Here is a 27,804-nt window from a genome sequence, read left to right as displayed (position 1 = left end):
CTCCTGCATACCCCACACTGGGGATCGAGCCTGCAACCCAGGCATGTGCCCTGACTGGGAATTGAACACTGACCTCCTGGTTCATAGGTTGATGCTCAACCACGGAGCCACGCCAACCAGGCTATTTCTAATAACTTTAAGCTTCTGGCCATGCCAGATTCCACAGGGCTGCAGCGTGCCCGGTTTGTTTATAAATCAGCCTCCCCGCATATTGTCGACAGGAGTCTCGGTTGACTAATGTTTATTCATTCACTTGTGGAGCAAAACTTGGGCTACGAATGTGAACACGAATGCTTTTTTTAATAGATGGTGTTATTGGGCTGCGCGGTGTCCCTGACTTTCAGATATTTAACTCGTAAAGTTTACAGCAACACTTAACTGCGTCTGGATTCCACATTGAATTTGGGAAGGCAAGGATCTCACTGTAATTTGCACTGACTGCCCTGTAATGGAAATTATGGCTTGGGAAAAGTTTCAAATGACGTGTCTATAAACTAAGGAAAAGTTGATCCATTTAAAGGCTGGTTGTGTGCAATTGTGGGATTTTTTTTTTTTTTTTTTGAAAGGGCCATTGCCAACAAGAAATACGTATTTCAGCAGCTGAAGTAAACTAGCCATGAATTAAAAGTTGGTCTTTGTAAATTGTTGGTTCATCAAATTCGGCCCTGAACATGGAGTGAGTTTAGCAGAGCTGTGCTGGGCTCTTAAGAGAGCTGTAAAGGTTGTGTGAGTCCAGTGTTGCCGTTGGACGGTGGCACTGAGCGGGCCTGAGAGGACAAACAGCCTTTTTATTGGTCAGGACGCTGGCCCAGGGGGACTTGGGACACAGGGCTTGCTGGTCCTTGCCCTGCAGTGAAGTGGGTTTGTGTCAGCAGGTATGTCACTTCCTCTTCCCAGCATCCATTTGTCTGTTTCTTGGCTCCTGTCCCCTACTTCCCTCCCCACCCTTTGTTTATTTTAGTATCTCCCGTTCATGTTCATGACTTTCCCTCAAATGTCTAATGATCATTCCTTGACTGTTCTTGGCTCATATGTAAGACCGAGGCAATAAAAAGCTGATGAGAGGCTGTGGGTGGAGGCGCGGACGGGGCCTGCTGACCAGGGGCTTAGCTGCAGGGAGATCATTTAATTAGGGGAGAGCCAGATGTCCACATCTGGAACTCTCTTCTCCGAGCCCACGTAACTTCAGCAGCGAGGAATCCCCCTGACAGGCTGCCCGTGGCCCTGGGAACCGTGGAGTGGGCGTATTTGTCCTTCCGCCCCTGTCCTCAGCTCTGTGCAGGCAGGCCGGGAGGCAGTGTGGGCTCGCTTCCCCCGCCGCAATAAAAGGAGTCGAGCAATAGTGAGCGGTAACCTTTCTGCTGAAGGTCTTGCCTTCAGTTTGTAAAAACACACTTCTGTGAAGAGCAATAAAACGAGGTATGCCTGCACTCTCCCAGTCCACCTCACCTGTGCTTCATCCCCTGGTTCAGTGTCTGGATAATCAACCTTTTCAACAACCCTGTTTTCAGCCCTGATCCTTCCCTTCCTTGCCTGTTGCCGTTCATGGCACCTTCAAGTCCACGGCCTCCCTGGAGCTTCAGCAAGTGGGTTCCCTCCTTTACCCTGGGTCTCCTCTGCTGCGGGCACTAGAGATTGTAGCTTCCTCTACTCTCTAGGGCAGTGGTCGGCAAGCTGCGGCTCTCGAGCCACGGTTTGTGAGCCACGGTTTGCCGCTCTGTTGACTAATGAATGAGTTTGCCAACCACTGCTCTAGGGGCTTAATCACAAGGAACAACAACAGCTGTAATTATTGCAATGGAGAGGCCAGTGGTCGGCAAACTCATTAGTCAACAGAGTGGCAGGTGGCTCTGGAGCCCCTGTTTGCCGACCACTGTTCTAGGGGGATCCGTCTTTCAAAGCACTGGTCGGAATACTTACCTGCTGATGTCTCCCCTTCCTTCTGTCCCTGGGAGTTTATCCCTTTACTTTAGCAGGACGTGGATGGCGAGGGAAACAAATGCCCTTGACCCATCTGCCATGTTAGACCAAAGTCTTCCATTTTCTCACCCTAAAAGTAATTGGCATATCCATTCACTCATTGCTGTGCATCTCCTAATGCTGGGCCCCGAGCTGAGTGCCGGAGAGCTGAGGAAGGCCCGGACAGTGCCTCGCCTCTGAGAAGCAGAAGAAGGAAGTGCTGTGCGGGGACAGAGCCTGAAGGGTGCAGGGACATATGGACAGGGACATACGGACAGGGACATACAAACGGGGACAGTGCCAGCCTGAAGTGGTGCAGAGACCGGAAGGGGGGTGATGAGCTCGGCCGGGACATTGGGGAAGGCCAAGCTGAATAAACGAAAACCCTGTGGCTTCGTGAATCCCACTGTGGGGGGAAGGCTGCGACCAGACCGCGCCCATTAATTATTACCGAGCGAGTCCAAGGAAAAGTGGTGTATCCGGCCCAGATCTTCAAAATCGCTCTGCTGGCTGGGTGGGCCTTGGTCTCTCCAGGGCCCTCCAGCTGCAAATGGCCCGCTGCTCCCCACCCACCGCCTCCCAGACTTCCCACGGTTGCCCTGCACACTCAGAAAGGAGTCTGGCCTTGGGAAGATCCGAAATTGCAGAAGGCCTTCCCAGGGTGCGGGACATTGCATCTGCCCCTCACTGCTGCCTCCCAGCCTGTGAATAGCTCGCTGCTGACAGAGACCTTGTCAGTGTTGTTGAGAGGTGCTACTGCTGATCTCTCTGACTTTTTCTTTAAGATTGATTTCAGAGAGAGGAAAGGAGAAGGAAAGAGAGAAACAGCCATGATGAGAGAGAATCATTGATTGGCTGCCTCCTGCACACCCAACATCGGGGATCCAGCCTGCAATCCAGGCAAGTGTCCTGACCAGGATTGAACAGTGACCTCCTGGCTCGTGGGTCATGCTCAACCACTGAGCCACACCAGCTGGGCTCGACTTCCTTATTATAAGGAATTTCATGTACTTGAAATTCCAGCAATGTGGAACAGCTAAAGCATAGCCAAAGCCCATCAATTAACCTGTTAACCCAGCAAACAACCTTGATAGTGTTTTCATTGAGGCTTGAAGATAGCACCACAAAAGGCCCAATATGTCACACATTCAGACTGGCTCCCAACACCAGGGTCAGCAGGGCTGGTTAGCGGGGCCCTACTGATGAACTTGAACTCTGTGAGTGCGCCAGAGGTGGTATGAGGCAGGAAACAGGAACCTCTCAGTGTGTGTTTTGGCTATCCCCCGCCCTGCTGAAAAGATTGGTTTCTCTGCCTTCTCCTTTCAGTGATAAAAACATGACAGAACTGATGTGTGGCTGCAGACAGCAGCCACGTTATAGAAACGCTTGCATCCTTGCCAGTTGCCAGCCTAAGGAGCATCACGTGGCCATGAGAATCCAAGTGTTTCTATCCCACAGCCTATGCACAGAGGCGGATTCTATCTCTGGGCAATAGCAGCCAGTGTTCCAGTTTCATATTTTTATTGGCATCGTAAACAGACAAGCGGGAGAACTATCTGGGAGTCTGTGTGTGGCAGCCCGCGCAATTCATATCGCATTTCTTTTTGTAGCAACTGGGAGTGAAAAAGTGCTCCGGGCTGCGGCACACGGCACACGGATGTCCTCATTGAATGTGGTCCTATCCAGTGGGTTGCGCTATTCTCAGTTCATGCTGACAACGTGCATAAGTTAGTCCATGAAGTGGTGAGTCAGGGTCACCACGAAGCAGCCAGGAAGCGTGTGAGGAGGCTCCACTGGTCCCTCCGTAGCGCCGGGCAGCTGCTCCTTGTGGGCACCGAGGACCTCCTTTCGTTTTAAGAACTTGAAGCTTGAAAGGTCGCCCAAGGAAGCATCGAATGTGGACAAGATGTTTTAGGCCTGATGGACGTCTCTCTGGAAGTTCTGCTTTTCTGTCAGGTACCAGAGTCTGCATCCTCGACAAAGAGGAGAATCCTGCCTGAGGTGCTTCCAGGCGGTCTTTTTGTCAAGGTGGCATTTAGAAGCTTCTGGAAGTCCATTTCACCATTCATAATTTCAGGGCATGTGAGCCTAAGTCCAGGTAATGGAAGGTGATGAAACAAAGTAAGAAAACCACTTCAAAACCTTGCTTTGCAAATAGAAGGCAAACATTCTTGATTCTTTGTGAAGCAATATTACAAGTTTGTGTGAATGTCAATGGTCAACAGCATTTTGGGGGGCATAAGATACTTTCTTCCCCTTTTCCAGAGAGGTACTGGATCGTGAAGAAGAATACAGCCTAGTTCAGTGGTTGAACATTGACCCATGAACCAAGAAGTCACTGGTTGATTCCTAGTTAGGCCAGATGCCCAGGTTACTGGCTCGGTCCCCAGAAGGGGGCGTGCAGGAGGCAGTGACTGAAGTTTTTCTCTCTCTGTCCCTCTCCCTTCCTCTCTTAGAAAAAACTAATAAAAAAATTGAAAAAGAGAGTAATACAAATTGTGTGTGTACATCTGCACATACAAACTAATAGAAGAAAAAAAAAAGGTAGCTAAGAAGGTAATAATGAAACTATTTCAAAAATTATATAATTTGGAAGCAAAGGAAAGCTTTAGAAGATGGTTTGTGGGAATACTGTTTGTTATACTGGGCATCAGTTACAAAAATAAAGGCAAAAGTGGAGGACATAAAAATGTCAATTGGCCTCTTAACTCTTTCCCCTTTACACACACATTTTTGTTTCTGAAAGGAGTTCTTTTCTTTTGCAGTCACACACCTTATGTAATCACGCATTCTCTCTGAAGGAATGCGTTCCAATGAATCAGATTCAGGCCCCGTCTCAAAAGCTAAGCGCCTCGAGCATCTATTCCTAAACTTGAAGCAAAATGGTTTTGTGAGTTTTTGAGATGTTTTCCACACAGACATTTGCAATCATCACTCTGTTCTCTCTCATCTTTCTCCTTTCTGTTCGTTTTCCTGGCTTCGGCCTCCACTCTCTCGTGCCTCACTTCGGTAAGCACCTTGCGGGATGGGTCTGTCAGTCACCCTTTGCGCCCGTGACCTGCCCAGCATTCCAAGGGACCGTTTTTAGGAATAAAACATCTTTCCCCGGTGAGCATTGTCCGCTGCCTCCGCTCCAGTGAGCACAAGTGAAGTGCACAAAGCGTACCTCTCTGAAATGGGACATACTTTGGGGCTACAGCAAACTTAAATGAGTGTGAGTACGGGCTGCGTTTGAAAACCAGGTTTCCCTTGAAGAGCAGTTTGTGTCCGTGCATTTAGATAAACACAGGGTAGTTCTAGGCCAGTGACCTCAGACCGCCCCAGCTGCAGCGTGATCGTTGTAGGAGAGCAAATGCTGACCTACCCTCTGTCCTCACTTGTGCTGTCAAATCCTTGAGACCCGACTGGAGGAAGCCATTCAGAGAATCTTTGTCTCTTGTTTCAGAAATTGGCTTTTAAGGACCTACAATGGCAAAGGCCCAGGAAGCAGGGTTTGTGAATAAAAAGTCCCAGAAATTCTTGGCAGAGGAGAAAGTGTGAAGTGAATGTGACGTGATGAACACACCAGGAATAAGTTTGCCACGACTGTCCAGGTTTAATCTGCCAGTGGGAAGCCCCATGGATGGATTTTCGTGCTGTCGTTTTGCCCCATCTCCTCGCCACTGTGTCTGCACCCGTGCCCATCCCCTGCTAGTGCCTTTTGGAGTTCGTGGGTGGACCTTACTTGTACCACGTGCAGGAAGCACTTTCTGTACCAAGGTGCTGGGAACAACATCTGTCATTACATCAAAGCAGGTGTGACTGCCAAGTGCAGCTGGAAGAGTTCTAACAATGAGGTGGTTTTAAAGGAGGTTAAAATGAAAAGAAATCTGTGTGCAGCGTCTGAACCTTTTTCTGAGAAAACAAAAATGTGCTCCTCTTCCTCCAACCTCACTGAATAAACAATTTTTTTTTGCACATTTAGCAGTGTGAGTTTTTCTTTGGTGCTGTGAGAAGCAGCCTTATAGAGGTTGCTATGGCGTTGAATTCTGTCCCTTGAAGTGGAAAAATCCCTCAGAAAAATGTGGTGTTTGTGGATTCCAAACCAGTATGAGGATTTCTGATTGAGTCTGGAAAAGTGATAATAAACTCATTCTACAATTAGAAAGTTGAAGAGCTGCCCTCCGGGTTGTGAATCCCGATCCAGAAACGTGCTCAGCAAACGAGAACAATGCCCCGTAGATTTTCAAATTGATGGCTCTTTCCAATGGCAACTAATTTGTTCCAGCCTTGAAGTGAGCATAATTAACAGAGACTTTCTTTCTTAGGCCGATTAACCAGCGAAAACCATGCCAACATTGTAACTGTAAGCAGTGAAAACCAATATTTATGAGGGGGATTGGGCAAGAGTTTGCGTGACAGATGGACATTTTATCACTGTTGATGTTTGGAATTCCCTTGAAAAGTAATGCAATATCTTGTTATTTGCGAATGAATGGACAAACGATTGTGCTTTGCCGGGTTTTCTTTAAAAAGAGGTATACTAAATTAATTTTTTTCTCTGTCTCGCCTTTATTACTTTATGTTAGGTAGGCTCATATATTCTGATGCAAAAGCTGAAAATCATAATTGTGTTTTTTATTACAGATACAGATCCACGTGTTTTAGAAAAACAAGAATTACAGCAGCCAACCTATGTTGCCCTCAGTTACATTAATAGGTAAGTCGTTTACAGAATTTATAGCAACCTCCTATCTGCTGCATGCTTATTTTTTTTTCAATGTAACTTTTGACAGAGTAGGAAAAAAATGTCTTCAGTTTTAAAATATTTACGGGAGGTTATTGAAAATCAACCTTTATATGGGATGTTCTTGTGTCTCCGTTGGGGAGATCAGAAGGTAGTTTGTTCTCTGGGCATAATGCTGAAAAACCGCTGATTTATAAGCTCATTCGGGAACTATTTTGTATGCAGAGTTCAAATATACTCTTTGGACTTCATAGGGCAGTTTGGAGATTAATGGATTTATGTTTGGGTGAAACTTTTAAACGCTGGGGTGAAGAGACATTTTATGAATTAGTGCATTGTTTTCGTATCATCAGAATATAACACACTGAAATAATTCAGTATCAGAAAGCTATTTAGTAGAAGCTCATCTTTGAGTCAAAACGTTGTCAGCAACTGAACTATTGTGAGTTTTTACTGAAAGTGAACATGTGAGCACAAGTTTAGAGAACAGTTAGAACCTGATCTATCAAGTCTGAAAGAGGATGTGGTGTTTCAGCCAACGCAGATAATTTAAGGAGACAGTGATTTTTGCAGAGAACCTGAAATCAGCTTACGGTAAGAAAACTCATACCCCTGAAGAGAGAAAAGCACAGCAAACTAACTTTTTTTGTTTGTTTGTTTGTTTGTTTGTTTAGAGAAAATGTTCTTATCCCCCCTTTACCCCCCACTCCGCACTCATGCCTTCAACCCCCTGGTGTCTGTGTCTATTGGTTGGTTAGGCTTAATACTCATACACACAAGTCCTTTGGTTGAACTAGTTTTTAATGGGAGCGACAAATCCTGCTCATAATTCAATGCATTGCCTTTCTATTGACTCTCCCTTGTTTATATACAACGAAGCGTGTTTTTAGTCATTGGTACCAGAGCTGAGGTTCAGGGTCTGAGGTGGAAAGTTGGGAATGAGTTACTTGTACTGTTTCATTTTAATGCCTTTTTAGAAAACCTGGCTTCAGTCTTGTCTAGCGAGAACTTTGGAGTTGACTGTGCTGTGTCAAGCTCTTTTATGAAGCGTGTTTATAACGGATTCGTTAGCATAAGCATTTATTTGAATACCTGTTTTGTGTTTCCTACTTCCCTGAAAGTGAGAGAAAAGATCTCTAGTTTATCATGACCCATAATTTTTGAGATGTTTAAAGTAGAACACCTTCAAAACCACATGAGAATCAAATAAAGATGTTTATGTGTTATTTCCAGTGGTTAGCATGGGTTTAGGAAAGTCTTTAATTATACATTAGAATTATATGAATGTTAATTAGCCTAGTTATAGTGAAGGATGGGACATCCTTATAGATTAACTGTGGTATTAAGTAGAACTTTTTACTGGTGTGGTTATTATGTTTTGGGTAAAATATGTTACCTGGATATATATAATACAAATTCATGTGATACCAACCCTTGTTCTATTAAGAGTCTGTGAGGTTTTCACGTTCATTCCTCCTGATTAAATTGTCAGCCATGATGGCAGCAAGGATCTATTCATTACACAGGTGTTATACTCACTAAAGAAATACATACTCTGGCCCTCGCCGGTTTGGCTCAGTGGATAGAGCATCAATCTACAGACTGAAGGGTCCTGGGTTCAATTCCAGTCAAGAGCACATGCCCAGGTTGTGGGTTCGATCCCCAGTAGGGGGCGTACAGGAGGCAGTTGATCAATGATTCTCTCTCATCATTGATGTTTCTATCTCTCCCTCTCCCTTCCTCTCTGAAATCAATAAAAATATATTTTTAAAAACATTATTAAAAAGATAAATACTCTGGCCGAAACTGGTTTGGCTCAATAGATAAGAGCGTCGGCTTGGGGACTGAAAGGTCCCAGGTTCGATTCCGGTCAAGGGCATGTACCTTGGTTGTGGGCACATCCCCAGTAGGGGGTGTGCAAGAGGCAGCTGATCGATGACTCTCTCTCATCGATGTTTCTAACTATCTCTCTCCCTTCCTCTCTGTAAAAAAATCAATAAAATATATATTTTTTTAAAAAGATAAATACTCTGCCAGGTGTGATTCAAGGGTGATAATTTAGCATCAACTGTGCAGTGGAATATGCCTGAATCCTAGAGAGTTAGCATAATCAGTGGGTGTGAGATTTCTTGGATGAGTCTTCTGGGAGAAAATGGGTCATTTTTTAAAATAATATTTTATTACTACAGCATTGTAGACAATTTTAAAGTGTAATCAAACAAAAAAATTTTTTTAATTAAAATGTCACATTCCCACCATCCAGCTATCACTACTGATAACACCTTAACAGACTTTCAAATTATTAAACACACACACACACACACACACACAGCGTGGTTCAGTGATTGAGCGTTGACCTATGAATCAGGATGTCACAGTTCGAGTCCCTGCCAGAGCACATGCCTGAATTACGGGCTTGTCCCCCAGTAAGGGGGCGTACAGGAGGCAGCCAATCAATGATTCTCTCTCATTATTGATGTTTTTATCTCTCTCCATCTCTGAAATCAATAAAAATATATTTGGCCTTAGCTGGTTTTGCTCAGTGGATAGAGCATCAGCCTGTGGATTTCGGTCAAGGGCACAAGCCCAGGTTGCAGGCTCGATCCGCAGTAGGGAGTATGGAGGAAGCAGCCAATCAGTGATCCTCTCTCATCAATGATATTTATCTCTCTCTTCTCTTTCCTTTCTTCTTTTAAATCAATAAAAATATATTTAAAAAGCATGCAACAAGAAATGTTTACACTTGTTATGTGTGTGTATGTGTGAATATATGTGTGTGTGTGTGTGTGTGTATATATATATATATATATATATATATATATATATATATATATAGTCATTGATCTCTGCTTTTCCATTTCAGCACACTTGAATGTAATCTATATCTAACCCAGATCATATTTAGATTTTCCCAGATAAAACAAACAAATCCTTTAGAGTTGTCTGTCTCATCCAATGTCCAACCCAGAACACTGCATTACACCTACGTGTTTTCCCCTCATTTCTTTCCAACTGTCTGCACAATCCCTTCTATTAACAGCGACCAGAGAAGGGCCAGGTGTCCCACAGGAGGCTCCTTCCTCTGGGTTTCCTTTTGGTTGTCTGCCTGAAGAGGTCGTTCAGTGAGTTCCTCCATTTTCTGTGTTTGCTATAAACTAGAATTTGGGTCTGGAGAAGATGCACCTTGAACCCATCACATTATTGTATTTAGAGGCCTGAGAAATCAGAGGATTTACCCCATGTCATCTTAGCTAGTAAAGCAGACTTGTGTATGGGGATTGGCACTTTTACTAGTGATTTCTAGGTGAAGGGGACCGTGTATGGAAGGTTGCCCAGGTTACTAACAACCCTCCTCTCTCGGGATCCCTTTCTAAACAGTACCACATTCATAACATGATACTTAACACGTGGTAGACCCTCTGGATGTTTGTTTGTAGATAGTAAATAAACACCTAGTAAAGGGAAGAGGGCAGAGCAACAGGCAGCAGCATGGAGGAAGCCATGTCTGGCCATAGGGAAAGTCTGCTAAAAGCACTCTTGAGGGCCTTTGCTTCAAAAGAGATGCGTTGGAAGTCACCAAGCCAGTGCAGATTCAAGAAGAGACCAATGTAGGTTAAAATGTGGAAAAAAAAATTGTGCTTAATTGCAGTATCCTGACTACAGCAGAAAAGAGGACTATAAAAAAAGTTGAACAAATAAAAAATAAATTTTCTTAAACCTTGGGGGAAAGTAAAATCTAATTTTGCTGAGCAGTGAAGGCAGGAAAAGAATTAATATTTTGCTGCCCATATATCCATTTATCCAACTCTAATGGGCTTTGGGGTGTGTCAGAATTGAGATGAAACTTTCTTTGGCAATAACATTTATTGAAATCAACAGAGTTTGGATCCTTAACATGGAGCTACCTTTTTTTTTTATTATGAAAAGAATTGAGTAGAAACTGGATCCTTTATTTATATCTATCTAATGTTGCTTCACTTCACTCTCTTGAACATAATGTGTCAAACAAACCTTTCATTCCTTTAAAAATAGATCTGTGCCGAAGCCGGTTTGGCTCAGTGGTAGAGCGTCGGTCTGCGGACTGAAAGGTCCCGGGTTCGATTCCCGTCAAGGGCATGTACGTTGGTTGCGGGCACATCCCCAGTGGGGGATGTGCAGGAGGCAGCTGGTCGATGTTTCTCTCTCATCGACGTTTCTAGCTCTCTATCTCTCTCCCTTTCTCTCTGTTAAAAATCAATAAAATATATTTTAAAAAAAATAGATCTGTTACAATCCCTGCACAAATTTAAAACAGAAATAGTTTAATGAGAATGAGGGAGATTGAATGAATTAGTGAAGGTGGTGGGAATAATTCTGCAGGGGGGAAAAAAAGATGGGTATATATTGCAAAGATAGGAAGTTCTGCTAATTTTGTAATGTGAGGAACAATGACAAGTCTGTGTAATGGGAAATTTAATTGTTTAGTCTGTATATTACTTATGCATCTGGAAAATATCGTGTAAAAGGCAAGAAGGAAAACTAGAAGATTTTGAGTAAGAGAATATAGAAGAAATAACACTATAAAAGCAAAAATAATACTTTTACACCTTGTGTTATAATATTCTCCATTTTATGGATGCAGAAGTTGAGACTCAAGTTAAATAACTTGCCCTAGTTCGGGGGGGGGGGCGGGGGGGGCGGGGCGAGGTAGGGACCTGGGGAATACTGGGTTCAAATCTGCCCCATCAGGCTCTCGGATCTGTGCTCCTAATCACTGTGTAGCCTGACTTGTTGGGCTATCAGAGAGGAAAGTTCTATTTAGAAACGTAAGAAGGGAATTTGGAAAACCAATGGAAAAATTGGATAGGACATTTGGGCAGAGGGAGCACATACAAAAATAAGAGTAATTCCCAGGCTGTAAATAATTGGAGGGTAGCTGCCTAGTAAGATGAAAAGTAGGAGACAGCAGAAGCTAAAAATGTTATGAGAGGTGACCAGTAACCCCTGCATGACATAATGCCACCAGGAAATGAGTGTGCAAGGCACCTCCCAGCTTAGCAGGCCTCGGCTATAGAGGGAAGGGACGCCTTAGCATCTTAGATGGTGAGGAAAGGAAGGGCAGAGCCTGGGGGGAACTGGGAAACTTCCCTCCCCCTCTTCCCAAGGGGGTGGGGGAGTTGCAGGGTGAAGTCAGCTGAGTCTCCATAAAAAAGCTGATGCGAAGCCCTCGGTTGCATCTGGATATTTTCTTCAGGTTATTATGATGTGGTTCAGGTGATAAGATAGTGAAATGAATAACTGCGATAATTTAAAGAGATCATAACATACATTGTCATGGCTACCAATTATACTATCTTCTCCACAAACTGTTTTTATTAAAATAATATAAATAGAAGTTCCCAAATAGCTTTAATTATTTAAATATGCATAGCATTTTTTTGGATAAGCTATACATATTTGGATAAGCTGTGAAAGAATATCATGCTTAGGCACAAGTCGGTACTTCTTATACCTAATCCTTGTCATTTACTAATAAACATGTAATATTCTTTCTACCTAAACGACAGCTCTACTCAAATTCCCGGCACTGCTTGGTACAGTAGCAGTTAGGTTTGACCTCCTAGAAATGGATTTTTATTTAGCCTAGTGTTTGTTATTAAAGTTAAGCAGAAAATTCTAAAATGAATTTTACAGAACAGTAATTCCAAGGAGTATTTGCCAGTTTCACACACACACACACACACACACACACACACACACACAACTGAGGTACTCACAGAAGGGTTCTTTGGTCAATTAAGTTTGGGAAATCCAGGGTTAAGTAAAAAGGGTTTCTTTACCTTGGGATTATCAGATCCTCTCCTCTGCTGACCTCCAGAAGGGATAATGTAATTCTAATGTGTCCCTGATCTCAGAGCACTTCTTCCTGAAGCATCTGATGGGACTAGGTTCACACCTGCCTGTCGGGCATTGCTAGAATTAACATTTCTGCTTACATCCTCGGCTCCCCAGAGGAACCCCTGAGCCTTTCGTTCAAGCAGCTTTCTATGCTGTTTCTGATCCAGATACGGAATGCTGTTTTTATTCTCATGGTCAACGGCGGGGAAGGAGGACAAAATTGTGCCTTTGCTAACTCCATTTACTCCACTTTTAATAAGGATCCAATACTTGTCAATACTTGCCCGGACACCTAGCTGGCTTTTTTATTTTATTTTTTTTATTTTTTTTGCTTAGAAACTGTCACTGTTTACCCCCCAAGTGCAATGTAATTCTCTCCTCTCTTTGAGAAAGATGGCGATAGGATGGCCTGGGGAGTCAGCCTGTTCAGCTGAGTCTTGTCTCTGCTCTTCACAAACTATGTGAGCAAGTTGGCAAGTCTCGGGCCTCTGCTTCTTCATCTCTGTTAACAAAAATCCCTTCCTTACTGTATCAAATCAACTAGTGCATATAGAGCACCTATTACAGTGCCTCTGGCACAATGGCAAAGAATTAGAGGTCTTTTTATTCTTCCTATTCTGCCCATGCTCAGTCACCCTTTTCTCTATCAAACCATACTGCAAAGGAAGCATTGCTCTGGAGTGGGGCCTCAACAGTTCCCACCAGGAAGTAAACTCCAGGAGGCAGAGGCATTTCCTGTCTCCCACAACTGTGTCCCCACCCCCAGAACAGCGTCTGGCACATAGTAGACTCAATAAATATCCATGGAGTAAACGAATAAGTGTAAATTTGTGTGATGGTGAATAAATAAGTGATTGTAGGAACTCTAGCAGGCACTTCTCTGAGAATCCAGGAGCCTCTACTATCCCAGTGCATTGAGAGGGCTGTATACTAGTACAAGTTTTGGTATACTAGTATAACTTTTACTCAGCATTTATCTGGAATCAAGCATAAAAATATACTAAAGGATGGCCATCACTGGTTCTTCCACCATAAAGGACTGGACAGAACTATGAGATAATGGGTTTCGGTCTCAGGATACGAAGCAGGCAGCACAAGATTGAGAACCCCCAAAACAAAAGAAGCGTAGGAGGTGAGTTCTGTGGTCACCTGGCTCACTCCCTGAGGACAGTTTCCTTATTGCAGGAGAGTGAGCTGGAGTTCAGACAGTGCAGTCCCCCTGAGCTGAGAGAGAGAAGGCAGAGCAGTCCCCCTGAGCTGAAAGAGAGAGAGGAGGCAGAGCAGTACCCCTGAGCTGAAAGAGAGAGCCAGCGGAGTTGGAGCAAGTAGCATAGCACAGGGGCATCGGAGATGAGGCATCTGTGCAGAAAGGGGCCATTAAAGATTGTATGGGGCCGAAACTGGTTTGGCTCAGCGGATAGAGCGTCAGCCTGTGGACTGAAAGGTCCCGGGTTCCAGCAAGGGCATGTACATTGGTTGTGGGCACATCCCCAGTGCGGGGTGTGCAGGAGGCAGCTGGTTGATATTTCTCTCTCATCGATGTTTCTGGCTATCTCTCTCCCTTCCTCTCTGTGGAAAATCAATAAAATATATATATTTTAAAAGTTTGTATGGGGGTCCTTCCTGAGTCCGTGGTTGAGGGTAGACTATACCCGTTCAGGATAAGGCTGAGTCTTACCAAAGAGCAACAGCGGGGAGGAGGCAGCAGTGAGCCCAGTGGGCAAGCAGTGCTGATAGGCATTGCATTTCAGCTCAGGCCGCATGAAAACAACTTGTTAATGCCTTAATCTTCCAAATGAGATACTAGAAAGACCTCCAGTTAGAAATAAGAACGCTGTCCTAGAAGGTTATCTGCTCTAGAGACACCCTAACAACAAGGCTCCATAAGATTTCCAGAGAAGACAGAGTTTGGAGGTGAATCCTACAATAACATAGTTTGAGTTTTCCACGGATTTGACCGAATAAAGTATAAATCTAGGCCAACACAGGTTTAACATGATCAGCCTGCAATTGAACTGCCTGCTAGAACAAAAATCACTAGTCTTTATAGGAATGAATCAGATAAAAATATGTCTAATGTACAGTAAAAAATCACTAGACATGAAAGACACAGGGAAATCCTTCAATGAGAGGGGGGAACGCAGTCAATAGAGATCCTCCCCGATGTTAGATTTGGGAAACAAAGACTTTAGCAGTCATTATAAATGTGTCCAAGAACCTAAAGGAAAAATATGCTAAAGAAGAGGTTCTTTTTAATGAAAATAAAATCAGTTGATGCTGGGGGGGGGGGGGGGGGGGGGGGGGGGGCGGCTGTTTTGCTTTTTTTTTTTTTTTTTTCAGTTCTATTACCAAAATGTGAACTGCTTAATGAAAGCTTTCTTCCTCTTTCCCACTTTTGTTCTCACTCCAAAACCTCAGCTAATTCCCCCAAACCCTCATTCTTGCTGTTTCAGTTGGACTCATTTTTGCCAGATTATAGTCTGTCATAGCCTCGTAAAAAATGCTGTAATTAGCCAAGTGTGCACTGGCCTTTTTATTTATTTTATACAAACAAACATTTGATTTTTTTTTTTTTTAATCTAAAGGCAGTGAGCTTTTTTTTTTTTCCCCATGAAACCACCTGTTTGTGGTCTTCAGAGAGCAGGCATGTTTATTACAGTACAAGACATGCGTTTCTCTTTCCCTCCTTTGTCCACCAGATCTGAAGCTCTGCTGTGTGCCCCAGCCCCAGACTGCAGGCTGTGGCCTAATGCATGCCATAAACATGTTGCATGCTGTTAGATCTCAAACACCAGACCTCGCGCTACCATTTTCTTAGCCTGTGTTTTTATGGACATCGGTTGAAACAAAGCCGAGATGGCTGCCTGCCAGGCTTCCTGTGTAATGTCTCTAACCTGATTTGGCTCGCTCACTGTGTTCTGCAAAAAACATGCACATTCGAGGGACACTGGGAAGCTAGAGGGAGCCCTCACGTGACATTCTGGCTTGCTCCCACAAGTAGCTTGTGCTGCTGGCGCAAAACACAAGGTGGAAGAGGGGAGTCCTGGCAGAGCCGGGAATCTGATTCGCTTGTTAGGCCTCCTGGAATAATGTACTTTGTCGTCTACAGTTTGTTCTCGGGGCAGTTATTGTTTTAAGACAGGTTGCTTCTACAACTCAACAACAGACCATCTTTTTGGTCTTTCTTATCTCCACCCATCAGTCTTTATGGCATCTTCATGTTATGCATCTTCCCATCCTGTTCTAAGCTGCATTGCTTTCTTTTCTCTTTCTTTTTTACAAAAATCTTCAAACTTATTACAGGCCAGTATAGATTCAGTGAAACTATCTGGAATTAGACTTCTATTTCCTTTGGTCCCCTTTGTAGAAACCGATCGCTTAGACCACATGTGTCAAACACAAGACCCGCGGGCCAAATCCGTCCCGCCAGGCCTTGCAATGTGGCCCGCACCGCGCTGTCATCACTGCACTCTGCTGCGTTTCCATCACAATGACAGTTTATGACTGTTCAGTAAACCATTCGGCCCGCGATTTAGGCTGGATTTTAGATTTTGGCCCCTTCTCTGATTGAGTTCGACACCCCTAGCTTAGACTTTGTCCTAAGCAAGAGCTGCTCTGCTTTCAGTATCTCCACCTGGAACGTTCCCCTGTTGGTCAGAGTCTCCATAGCCGCCTCCTTTTCTGCCACATGTGCCTTGAGAACTCTAAGGTCTCAGCCCTTCTCCTTTGCTTCCACATGCAGGCTGGTTGTTAGATACTAACCTTGAATTTACCGTTTTAGATTAATTCCCATGCTCCAGTGTCCTTACCCACCCATTGTCTCCAATCTCAGCCTCAGATGCATTTGTCTCTCTCTTCTGGCTAGCAGCTGAGAGGCACTCCAGAAAAGCACCTAGCAGTGTCATTCATCCCATCTCAGCGGGGTCCTCAAGACTGTCCCATAATCCTTCATCCCTAGTGAAAACCTTGCTGAGTTGATCAATTTCTAGTGTTTTCCATTTCCAGGTTCAGTTTCAACTTCCCTCCCTCACCTTCTAATTCATCTGGGTCTTTCATCCATGTTTGCTTCACTTTCTCTCTCTTGTTCAAAACTGGCACCATAGCCCTTCCACAGCCATCTCTGGTCTCTGTGGCCTCAAACCTCCTCTCCTCTGGCTCCTTTAGTCATACCCAATGTTAATGTAATGGCAGGTACCCATCTGCATTCTTTCTCAATGCAGGCATACATATATATGTATGCCTGCATTTTTGTTTTTTATTTAATATCTCTCTAGGTCATTCTTTAATGGCTATGTAAATTTCTAAGATATGAATGTACAACAACTCAACTCTTCCACTACTCATTGGTGGACATTCACGTTGTCTCCAGATCTGTTTGCAGGTGCATGTGTGTATTAAAGCAGTGCTGGAGGCCAGCTGGAGTGGCTCAGTTGGTTGAGCATCGCCTGTGTATCAAAAGGTTGCCAGTTCCATTCCCGGTCAGGGCACATGCCTGGGTAGCAGGTTCAATCCCAGGTTGGGGCATGTATGGCAGGCAACTGATTAATTCTTTCTCTCTCTCTCTCTCTCTCTCTCTCTCTCTCTCTCTCTCTCTCTCTCAGCGTGTCCTCAGGCAAGAAGTAAAAGTAAGCAAATAAATAATAACAGTGGTGCAGTGTAGATTGACCCCTGGTTTGTTCTGCAGGCCAGCATTTCTTTGGATTTCTCCATTAGTGGAATCTAGGTTAGATTGCCTCCCTTTCCGGCCAGTGCCTTTCCTGTCACACTTGGAATAAAAGGGAAACTCCTCCCCATGGCCAAGAAGGCTTCTGTGATCGGGGCCCTCACCTCTACAGCCTCCCCGCCTCACCTGCCACCCTCACCACAAATCCTACTCTTGAGCACACCCAGCTCATCCTCATCCCAGTTTTTCTCCTGGGTAGTCCCACTGCTGGGATGCTGTTTATTCCATTTGAGCTTCATGCAGTTCGCTTTCTCACCTCCTTAGGTGTTTAGTCTTTGTTTGAATAAATTCGGGAATAATAGACACAGTTTTATATGTACCTGCCCAGTCTCTGTTTTATTCATCTTTCTATTCCCTGCTTCTTCACACTGACAAGTACAGGGAATACTGTGTATAGTGGCAAATTTCAACAAAAGGTATGACCTTGGAGATCCCCTCCACCGCCACCATACACATTTACAGAATGACTCGAGGCACTACACCTCTCTTATTTCATTTGGAAATTCAGAACGCTGGCAGTAATTCACTTGATTTATCATTTTCCCCTTATGCACAACACCTCGGAGTTAATTAAGGAGGCCATGAATCTTCCCTTTGTAGCTCTAATGCACTCCCATTTGCAGGATACTCTCATATTGCTGAGAGTGTTGGTTTGGGACTCGAGTGAAACATTAGTTTTCTAACATTGAGGGTCATTATGCTGAGCCTATGTACTAGTCTTGCCTTTGAAGGCCCTTCACTCACAAGCTTTCCAAGAGCTTCATGTATTCAGTTTCTGGTAATGTGTTCTCATCTCTGACACCATGGCTAAGACCTGGCCTGTTGGCTTAAAGCAGTGCAGCTGGGTCAGCCTCGTGTCCCCAGAAAGACCTCTCCAGCCTCAGCCATAGGGTAGACTCTCATCTCTGGTCTCCAGCAAAGGCAGTCTGGGCTTAGAAAGGCAGCCACACAGCCATTCATACTCACCCGGAGAGTAAGATGAAAAGATGTCAGAAACAACACAGGTTCATCCAGTCTGAACAAATAAAGATAGTCAAGTCATGAGAAAGCATCAACCTTAAATTCTTAAGACCAAAACTACTGTTTATCAACATGGTCATATTGAGGTAGAATGGAATGTGTAATACAGAGAATTACTTCCTGTTTAGTCATTTTCACACAGGTTAGATTCCATTGGTTGAACACACTGTGTGCAGGGCACGGGGCAGTATACTTCACGGTGTCATCTGTAATCTCGCAATGACCCTGCAACAGATCTTGTCGCCTTTTTACACCAAAGCGAATGAACCCGGGACACTTGTGGGAGCACTTAGCTTTTCTAGTGCCCTGGACCTCTTGTGAGCTGTTGAGGCCCATGGATTATTTCCAAAAATAATGTTTTTCAATTCATAAACTAAAATATATAGTATTACAAAGAACACCAACTATATTAAAATGTATTGTCAAATATTAAAACAACAAATTTGTGGTATGGTAGCATGTGCTTCTTTATTAAGGCCTTAAGTAAAAGAAACTTAGGTGCCAGGTTAATAGCTCCTATAATTTCAAATTAGTGGTAAGTATAAACAATATTTTGAGATCTGTTACAGTTTTGCTGAGATTTCTATGGGTGCAAAGTCATAGATACTATGAAAATACTGTGATTGGCTGCCTATATTCAAAGTTGAAAGAAAGGCTATATTTTAGTAGTGATTAACAGAGTTGAAGATATAATTTTTTTAAATCTAAGTTCACAGATCTCCTGAATTCTACCCCTGGCCCCTTAGGGTCCACAGAACCCAGGTTAAGTCATCTCAGATGTCCGAGTTATTAAAAAGGTTTAAGCTGTGGGCTGATCCCCAAATTTATGTGATTCCAAAGTCTTTGTTTTCTTGTACGTCATAGTGCTTCCCCATACTATTACCTTGCTTTCCATAAGAACTTCATTTACTCAACATGTCATCATACTGCTCTGCAGAGTATAAGGTAGAGGCAAATAATAACAAAGTGTATATCATAACCCATTTTATTTTACAAAGTACCCAAATATCCCAATTTATTATGCAATCACACATTTTCTCCATTGAGCTATGATTCTACTATAAAAGGAGCTCTTACCTCTTTTTTCACAAGGATCAGAGAAATTCAGTGACTTAACCAAGTTCACACAGATAGTAAATAACAGACTTGGGATTTGAATTACCGTATCTTCTAAATTGTGTATCTCTGTTCTGTCATTCTTCTGGATCACCCAGAGAGTAAGATGAAAAGATATCAGATGGTTTCTCTCAACACCTCACAGAACCCAGGCATGTCCAGATGCAGCCCAGGTCTCCTCATTTCCAACACCATCCTCTTGCCTCCTACACACTGCCTCTAAAAACCTACAGCTCAGGCCTTACTCTCAGCTCGTTCTTGAATTGAACATGAAATCATGTGGGGTCACAGACGAGACTATAGAAGTGTTAGCTTGTATTTTATGTCATCGTCTCCAGTTGCTGATAAAACCAAACAACAAGCGAGGCGGATTGTTCGTTCAGCCCCAAGCAGGTGGCAGTTTGGTCTCTGGTCATTGCGTTCACGTCGGTCCTGTCCCAGGGGTTTTCCCCTTGTTCGATGCGAGTTAGTGCATTGTCCTCGATGATGCGTTCACTCCACACCTTTGCCATGTCTGTAAATATGATGTTCCACAGGCAGGATTTGCAGAGAAGCCTTCCTGGCAGCTTCCACCTTGTGATCACTGAAATGTCCCTGCAGATTTAGGTGACAACATGGACCTATGAAATTTCCAGATGGTGGGGCCCCCATACAATTAGTTCCTGCCAACTCCCTTCTCCCCTAATGAGGTAGGATTCAGCATGCCAAGAGCAGAAATGAGAGCTGGCTTTTGGAATAGTCCCTGCCTTCTAAGCAGTGTCTGCATACATCTTCCCTTGACTGAGCCTGGCTTAGTCGACTCAGTCTTTCATTTCAAGTTGAGAGAGTCTACTGATAGTCTAGCTCTCAGGAAGCACAGCATCACCTTGGCAAATCGTGTGCTCACCTCTGTGTGTCATATACTGCCCAAGCTGCCTTTTGCCCGAGCAGAGGGTAGCAGGAAGGCTGTGGTGTCCTCATCCTTACACCTCGAGGACGATGTCACGGTGCTTCCTCTTTAGGCGTGTGTGCAGGCTCCCACGAAACATCGAATCCACTGCTGGCTCAGTGTTGATATAAGTTTCCATTATTGGGGCGGATTCATTTGGAGCAAATAAGCTGGGAAGTTGCTTGGATCTGTTCTTCATTGTGCTCACGTACACACTCCCTTTTTCTTTTCCTGCTTGTCTTATCATTGTGTTCAGCACCCACCAGACTCAGTGATGTACAGTTCTCTTGGGCCAAACAAGTGAGATGAAAAGCCGATTCTATATTTCATTAATCTTTGCTAGACAGCAGCCGTATTTTTTAAAACTCAAAGCCGGAATGTGTTTAGTCATAAAGGCACATTATGCTCTTAGCTCACTGACCCATTAAAAAAAATATTTCTGTTCTTTGGCATAGATTTCTCTATGGCTAAGGCCAGCAAGTGCTTATTTTCTAGAGTTTTAAAGAGGCAAAAACATATTTGTATATGATATCGAAGAAATATGAAATGTGAGAAACTATTATAATCCTTCAACTTCTGATCCCCTCGGTCACACAACACCTGTAGCTCCTAAAATGTGTCAAATACGAAATATGAAAAAAGTCAGACCCTGGCTCTGAAATTCCATCTTCAGAATAACAGAGCTTTGCCCTGGCTGTCATTTCTCCCATCTGTTAATGAGTTTACTATGTGAACTGTGAATTATGGGACTCATTCTATTATGTATAGAACTAGAAGCCCAGCGCACAAAATCTCATGGCCCTGCCCAACCTCACCCACCCACCCACCCACCCCGCCGGCCCCCAGGCACCCAGGACCTAGGCTGCTTCACTCTGGCCAGGTACCCACCCAGGACCTAAGCTGCTTCATTCCAGCCACCGCCACGACTCACCCCAGTTCCCTGTGGTTCCCCATCTGGTTGTTGGTCATTATAGCATTATGGCCACAGGCCTTTTATTATAAAGATAATACAGCTTACAGCAAAGCTAATCAGTCAGGAATTTCAGGTGGTCTTCCATTTAATTTCCATTTGGGTCTGGTTTTTCCTGCTCAACATGTGTTTTTTAGAGGCATCCATATTGTTGCATGTATTAATACATGTTTTGGTTTTGTTTGATAGGTAGTGTTCGTGGTGTGTGGCTATGATAGAGAACCTGTGGACATTCTTGTACCAGTTTTTTGTGAGCATAGTATTCATTTCCCTTTGGTCCGTTACTAGAGGTGGGATTGCTGAGGTATGGGACAGGTGTGTATGTAGCTGTTAGAAACAGCTGCACAGGTTTTGAAGGGAGTTGATACCCTACTCTCCTACAAACTCGAGATTGCTGGCTGTTCCGCATACTTACTGACACTCTGCATTGTCCATCTTTTCAAGTTTAGTTATCCAGTGGTTTGTAGTGGAATTTAGAGCAATTTATTTTGGATCCATCATTCCTCTTTACTTTTGTTATGTAAAAATGCCAAAATAAGAAGAAGAAAAAAGGGAAAGAAGTGGCATTTAGATTTCATCAGATAAGATGTTTTTGTGTGTCCTGTCAAATGTTTAATCCACACATGCTTAAAAATGATGCTAGAGAAACTGTTTTTACAATAAAGGTTGCTTTTCCATTTATGTGTTTTCTAGTGCAATAATAGGCAGTTGGGCCAATGTGCATCCACAGATATGGCTGGTAAGAAGACATGCGTCCATCTCTTTACTGATAAAAGAATGAGTCTGTTGAGTCCCTCCCTTTGCCGCCATAAGGAGCAGGCACTCAGAAAGCTGGGGTGTCCCTGCATTCTATTTCTTCTTCCTGTGCCCACCCAGAGAACCCACAGGGGTCCATGAGCCATTCCCTGCCCAGGCCTCAGGGCGGGATGTGGCCAGACAGGCTGCAGGTGGGCCTCGAGGGCCTGCCCTGCTGCTCTACAGGTGCCCTCCGTGCTGATGTCTATTCCTCTCTGTTTTCAGCAGCCCCTCGGTCTAGCCCCCCATTTTCCTCCCCGCCTTGTGCCCCCTTCCAAAATGACCAGAAGTCTTCGGTGAGAAACTGTGATAAGAAATGGTAATTGGGCCTTTTTGAATCTCTTCAATTAGAAGTGATGTGGCCCCGGACCAGCCCAGTTCCTCAGACCTGTGGGGAGCAGCCCCGCCTGCCCCAGCTCAGTTAGCCCGGGTGTCCCAGCCAGTGTTCTGGTCAGTACCTACGCCCCTCTATCTGTATGCTCGCACGGCTTCTCTGCAAGTTACCTGATCGGAATCCCAGGCCTCCATAGGAAGTCAGACCTTTCCAAGCAGGTTTCCACAGGAAGGTCACCCAGGACCATCCCTGCAGGGTTTCCTAAGAATTCTGTTGCTTCAAAAGCTTCACCTAACAGAAGAGTGAGAAACGGGCCCCCGCAGAATGATTGTGGCAGACGGTGACCTCCTGCCTCTCGTCCGTATCTCGAGGGGTGCAGAAAGGGGGTGATGCCATGTATGGACATCAGCTGGTGACAGGTGCGGCCACACCCACACGCCACTGTCTGTCCCTGTCCTGGCCTCGCAGGAGTCCCCAGGCCGGGTCCCGGGTCAGCCTTGACTTGCCTTTTCCTCACTTGCAACAGGAATAGAATTTCTGCAGCCCGCTCTTCACCTCCGTGCACCGCCAAACCACACCAATTCCCTCTTCGCTGCTTCAGGCTGCACAAAGCGAGGTTTCATGGCTATGTTTGCAATAAAAATACTGTAAATCATGCCGGGCTGGTGGAAGAAAGGCGGGGTGGGGATAAAAGAAAAACAGCCTTCTCTTCCCAAGTTAAACCCAAGCCTGGCACCTTCTCGGAAGAAGCTGGCGTGGTGTGAGCAGGAGCCTTGTGGCCTTGTGAGCGCCTTGCTCCGTGCGAATGTGTCAAGCACCCTTTCTTTTTTAGCAAATCTTCCAGAACTGGGAAGCGATGCCATCGTGCCGCCCATAGACCGTTAGCTTCTCCTGATCCTACCTTCTTGTTGTGCCTTAGCCAGGGAAGGGGAATTCCGACAACTTCCAGTAGCTTTCCAAGTGAACATTCATGACGAAGTACAGAAACACATGTATCCAAGTGACATGTCACTTGGCAGTTCATATTTCCCTGTCTCCTCTTGTTTCCGTGTGTGCCGTGGCCTCAGTGGTCATGTGTTTTTATTCATGTAGTCCTATCTTTCTACCCCGCTGTCTGACTTGTTCTAGAGATGGAACAAGACGAACCTCAGAAGTTAAATGCAAACAAGATGTGCAGGGACGGGTTTCTTTCGTGGATAAGGGAGGAATGCCTTCGAGTCAGGGAGGATTTATGATTTTTGGCTTTGTTTTCCTCTTTTGTTTCTCATTAGTCCTGCGACTTCGCAAATTCGAATGCGCTCGAGGTTTATAAAAATAGAAGGGGCTGTCATTCCTTGTCAGGAGGAAAGATCGAGAAGGATTAATCGGCACTTTACTGACTTCAGCCAAATGTCCAGCAAAAAAGATGTCACCTAAAAATACAGCTGGTCTCAGGCGGGGAGACACTTGCCAGCCTTCTGAACGTTGTCAAATTTGGGGAAATTTAAGGACACAGCGGTCCACAGCCCGTATTCATGCGGTAATTTTGAGATGTCAGAGACCTGGGTGATAGACATGGGTGCGTTAATATCGGCTGTAAGAAAAGCATATGGATCGCTGCTGTGTGAGACAACTGGACCATGAAAATAAATGTTCACGTCTTCCTTCCATGCTGCCTCACCTCTACTTTAGTGTGGATTCTTGCAAATAGAATGGATGCGTTTGTTTTTTATTGGATGCCTGACTTTTTGTTTGCTTATTTGTGTTCTTAAAAAAATATATCATGAACAAAGTTGCACTGGGCATAGACAACTTGAAAAAAAAATAAGATACGCAACATTTTAGTCCTGTCGAGAGTGATGGTCTTTGCCTCAATTTCATGCTGACGAGCAGTAAGTACATATTTTGACCTTTGGGTCTGATCTGTACTGAAATGTGCAGTGTCGGTGTCTGTAAGTGAAGCCCTGTAGCTGTCACAGCTGTCTTGACTTCTTCTGGGAAATCTACAGCGCACGGCTAGGCTTTCTCATGCTGATAATGTTAGAAAGAGAAACACATGCGCACATACTCACACACTCAGTCACAGATACCACGATAAACTCCAGACCACAAACTAGAGCAAGCAGGTCTCTCTCTCCCTCCCTCCCTCCCTCCCTCCCTCCCTCCCCCTCTCTCCCTCTCTCTCTCTCTCTCTCTCTCTTTCTCTCTCTCTCTCTCTCTCTCTGTTAACCTTAATTCTCCCTCAGTTTGTTTAAAATGGAGTCATTTACAAACATCAGTTCGTGTGCTATCCCTTGTGCGGTTATTTGTGTGAGAGAGCCCAGCACTGGAAGCTGCTTGCTTGCCACCATTTTATCTTACTATTAACCACCCGGATGAGGGGCCAACCATTCAGAATGTGAAACAAAATGAAGACTAAGTCTTTGTTTTCTTCTCCAAAAATTAGCTCGGATCCTCTTCACAGGTGGAAATATGACCCTAAAAGCAACATGGTTTCCAATTTAGAATTAATAGAAATTGAACTGTGACGTGGAGAAAGATGATTTTTTGTACTTCTAAAATTGTCATTGACTTAACAAATAGAAAATGAGTTTGCAGAATACTGCATGCCAAAGTGTACATAATGTATATGAGGATAGAGTCCCCAGAAAATTTGCAATCTTAGTATGTGTTCACCTTGATTTACAGAAAATCGGCCCCTGAAAAGTTACACTCCAAAAAGCAGAATACATCAGAGTTTGAATTCCCTAATTCTAAAAGCTGGCTTTGTTCCATTTGCTTCGTTTATTCAATTCAAGAGGTGACTGTGAATCCATGTAGGGCTGTTCTAACAGAAAGGGTGGTGGGGAGAATCATTTTTGCTAATCACTTTCGCCTATTGATTTAGAGGGGACGCCGAAGATTTGCAGCGTGTTCCATCCAGACAGGCATGTGTAGGATTAGTCTACAGCCAGGGCCAAAGTTCAAATTCCCTGCACTATCAGGGGACATGCTCTCTCCAGCGCGTTGCTGTTTTAAAAGCAGCTGCCTGTCTTGCTGATGAAAAGTGATTTTAACTCCAGTGCTAAATGCCAAAATGAAAGCAGCAGATAGGGGAGCACTCCGGTGCCTATTTACTTTTACCCTGAGCCTGGCCATTAAAAGTAATTAATTTATGGCCCGGCGGAGCCTGCTGCCTTTCTTCGGTGGATCTGTTAGCTCTGGATTCCGTGTGGGATTCCGAGTATCGCTCGTAGCCGCCATTTTTGATGCCCTGGTCCCCTTTCCCTGGGGGAGTCCGGGATTAGCAGGAAAGCCTTCTGTGCTTAGAAATCCAAGCCTTGGTCCGCATGGATTGTGACGGCTGTGAATCACCCAGTCATTACCGCCAGCAGGATCAGCCTTCCATACGTGATGCATGTGTCCTGTGAGCTTGGCCTTCCCCACCCTGCAGGCTGTTGGTCTCAGGAAATAAGTATCACTGTGAGCGTTTTCACCCTCTTCTCACAGAAAGTCGGCAAAGTTCAGCATATCTACTATCAGAAACTTTTTTAAAAAACATATTTTATTGATTTTTTTTTTTTTTTTTACAGAGAGGAAGGTAGAGGGATAGAGAGTTAGAAACATCTATGAGAGAGAATCATCAATCAGCTGCCTCTTGCACACCCGCTACTGGGGATGTGCCCGCAACCAAGGTACATGCCCTTGACCGGAATCGAACCTGGGACCTTTCAGTCCGCAGGCTGACGTTCTATCCACTGAGCCATAAAGCCAGACCGGTTTCAGCCATCAGAAACTTTTGAAGAAGAATTATTTGATACTTCTTATCAACGTGTGTATTTCCTTTTCTGTGCAGCTAGTGTGGGATCTGGTAAATCCTCAGGAAGGTGAGTGAGAATGTCCGTTTTGTGTTGAATCAGGATTTTGTACACAAAGGGCAGCTGGGGATTCATAACAACAGAAAGTTGATGTGCAGAAAGCAGGAAGGTTTGAAATTAGTGTCTCATCAGGTGCCACGTCCATTTTACTAGTATAAATGGGGAAGCTGAAGCTAGGTGAGCTGAGATTTGAACTTGGGTCTGTTGGATCCCAAGCACTGGACCAGCCTCTCTGGGTGATCACAACAAGCCTTTTATACCCAGGATGGAAAGATCCTGAGGGCACCCTGAGCCCCTGATTCTCAAATACTATCTCACGGGTGCACAAGGAAAATGCAGAACCCCCGGGCTGGGGGGTGTGCGGGTGGTGGGCGCTCCTACTGAAACTGTTTTAGGGATATTTCCCTGTTTCATAAAAAAAAAAATAAAAGTCTAGTAAACAAAGTGCATATTGTAGAGCTGGTCAAAGTCGGCATTCTGCTTTCATTTATCCAGGAATAATTCAGGCAAATCCCATCTTTCCTGCCATCTCTAGCTCCCGCAGTCAGCTTTCTTTAGGGGCCCTATTTTCCTGAAAAATAAACTATTGAGTTCTAACCAGTTTGGCTCAGTGGATAGAGCATCAACCTACAGACTGAAGGGTCCCAGGTTCGATTCCAGTTGGGGGCATGTATCTTGGTTGCGGGCACATCCCCCGTGGTAGGTATGCAGGAGACAGCTGATTGATGTTTCTCTCTCATCAATTTTTCTAAGTCTCTATCCCCCTCCCTTCCTCTCTGTAAAAAATCAATAAAATATATATTTTTTTAATAAAAATAATAAATTCTTGAATGTCACCAGTGTTCCTAGGCATGTGTACAACGACGTGTAGCACTGTTATCATCTGTCCTCCTTTCCCCTTGACTTGGAGCTGGTTGCGTGGCATTTTAACAGAAGTTTACAGCATTGGAACTGCTAGTAACAGAGACAGTGCATCCACCACCTTAGTGAGGTGTACTCTGAGCATTTTCTTGAGTATCAAGTGCATCTTTTGGGGAACAGGAAAAGATGTTAAAAGATACAAAATTGGTTTTAAAAAAAAATGTTATGTTTTAAATAAGCCTCTATGCCACTGCAGGGAGCTGAGTCTGGAAAGGTGGAGGACGAGTAAGGAATTAGTAAATTAGCAAAGGTGGCGCTCTTCCTCCCACCTGCTGTCTGTGTGATAAATAATCACAATGCCCTCTCCTCACTCCTGACGTATTGGGCTGCTCACTAGGTTTCTGTGCCGTGACCTATTCTCTCATTTCTTATTTCACTGACCGAGGTCTCCACTTGCACAGATATGTGGTACTTGGCTGGTAGGTATGCTAGATCCGTGTTTTATTGCTGTACCTAGAGGTCTGGGATATTTTACATGCTCTTCTTAGGATTTTCAATTAGCAGATTTTAATTAACTAATTGAGGCTTCTTATTAAAAAGCTTTTACGATTTGTCATAGCAGCCTAGCTGTGTGTGCACCTATTCTATTAAGAAGCCAT

At 44.3% G+C, this 27,804-nt stretch overlaps 1 protein-coding gene across 6 annotated transcripts in view; it reads left to right on the top strand.

The window, feature by feature from the left end:
• The window catches only part of JAZF1 (JAZF zinc finger 1), a 281,117-nt gene that overhangs the window by 153,048 nt on the left and 100,265 nt on the right, over positions 1 to 27,804 (top strand). For 3 of the 6 annotated variants that reach the window (XM_036453901.2, XM_036453902.2, XM_036453903.2), the window contains exon 2: positions 6,586 to 6,658. In XM_036453901.2, the coding sequence (XP_036309794.1) occupies positions 6,586 to 6,658 (73 nt within the window). Of the gene's footprint in view, positions 1 to 3,302; positions 3,645 to 6,204; positions 6,477 to 6,585; positions 6,659 to 27,804 lie in introns of those variants that run through there. The other 3 variants (XM_045587223.1, XM_045587222.1, XM_045587220.1) reach the window with 3 other exon arrangements.

The sequence above is a fragment of the Pipistrellus kuhlii genome, unplaced genomic scaffold (assembly GCF_014108245.1).
Source record: "Pipistrellus kuhlii isolate mPipKuh1 unplaced genomic scaffold, mPipKuh1.p scaffold_m20_p_26, whole genome shotgun sequence".
Taxonomy (NCBI): Eukaryota; Metazoa; Chordata; class Mammalia; order Chiroptera; family Vespertilionidae; genus Pipistrellus; species Pipistrellus kuhlii.
Note: the sequence above shows the minus strand (reverse complement) of the source record. Positions and strands in the feature narration are given on the sequence as shown.